The following is a 484-nucleotide window of genomic DNA, read 5'->3' as shown; positions in this document are numbered from 1 at the left end:
GGACGCGGTCGGTGCAGTCGCCCTGGACGTGCAGTGAGGCCTTGGGGTGCCGTTTCTCCCCCACCCCAATGAGGCCTGCCCAGCCGTGCGTCAGATAGTAGCAGGTCATCCCCTCGCGGCCCTGGGGCAAACAGCAGGGTCAGGGGTGTGAAGCCCCCGGGCACTTCTGCCTCCAAATCTCAGCCCCTGGACCAGCACCTTCCACCTCCAGCTGCCCATCTGCTGGGGTACCCCATGCTGCCCCAGGGAGCAAAGGGGGTGGGCATCCATGGGGTAGGAGGGGACTAGGTGGCAGCCAGCGCTGGCACAGCCCTGCCTGCCTCCTGCCAGACTGGGCACACAGCAGAGGCAGGGTCCAGGCTCCCGCCGGCAGCATCACCCCCCCTCCAGCCCCTGCCCTGTGCCACCCGCGCCCACCTCGTGGCGCTCGCCCTTGTTCTCCGTCAGCAGGATGATGGCATCCGCCAGCGTGGTGGGCTGCGCC

The 484-nt window shown here is 69.0% G+C and overlaps 1 protein-coding gene across 1 annotated transcript in view; it reads right to left on the bottom strand.

Annotated features, from left to right (window-relative positions):
* LOC104078604 (calpain-15-like) overlaps positions 1 to 484 on the bottom strand; it is a gene marked incomplete at both ends in the record, with an annotated part of 4540 nt that overhangs the window by 223 nt on the left and 3833 nt on the right. Inside the window, 2 exons of the mRNA XM_009580296.1 lie at positions 5 to 121; positions 418 to 477. Coding sequence (XP_009578591.1) covers positions 5 to 121; positions 418 to 477 — 177 coding nt within the window. The remainder of the gene's footprint in view (positions 1 to 4; positions 122 to 417; positions 478 to 484) is intronic.

The sequence above is a fragment of the Fulmarus glacialis genome, unplaced genomic scaffold, assembly GCF_000690835.1.
Source record: "Fulmarus glacialis isolate BGI_N327 unplaced genomic scaffold, ASM69083v1 scaffold31096, whole genome shotgun sequence".
Taxonomy (NCBI): domain Eukaryota; kingdom Metazoa; phylum Chordata; class Aves; order Procellariiformes; family Procellariidae; genus Fulmarus; species Fulmarus glacialis.
This window is presented reverse-complemented; position numbering and strand designations above follow the sequence as displayed.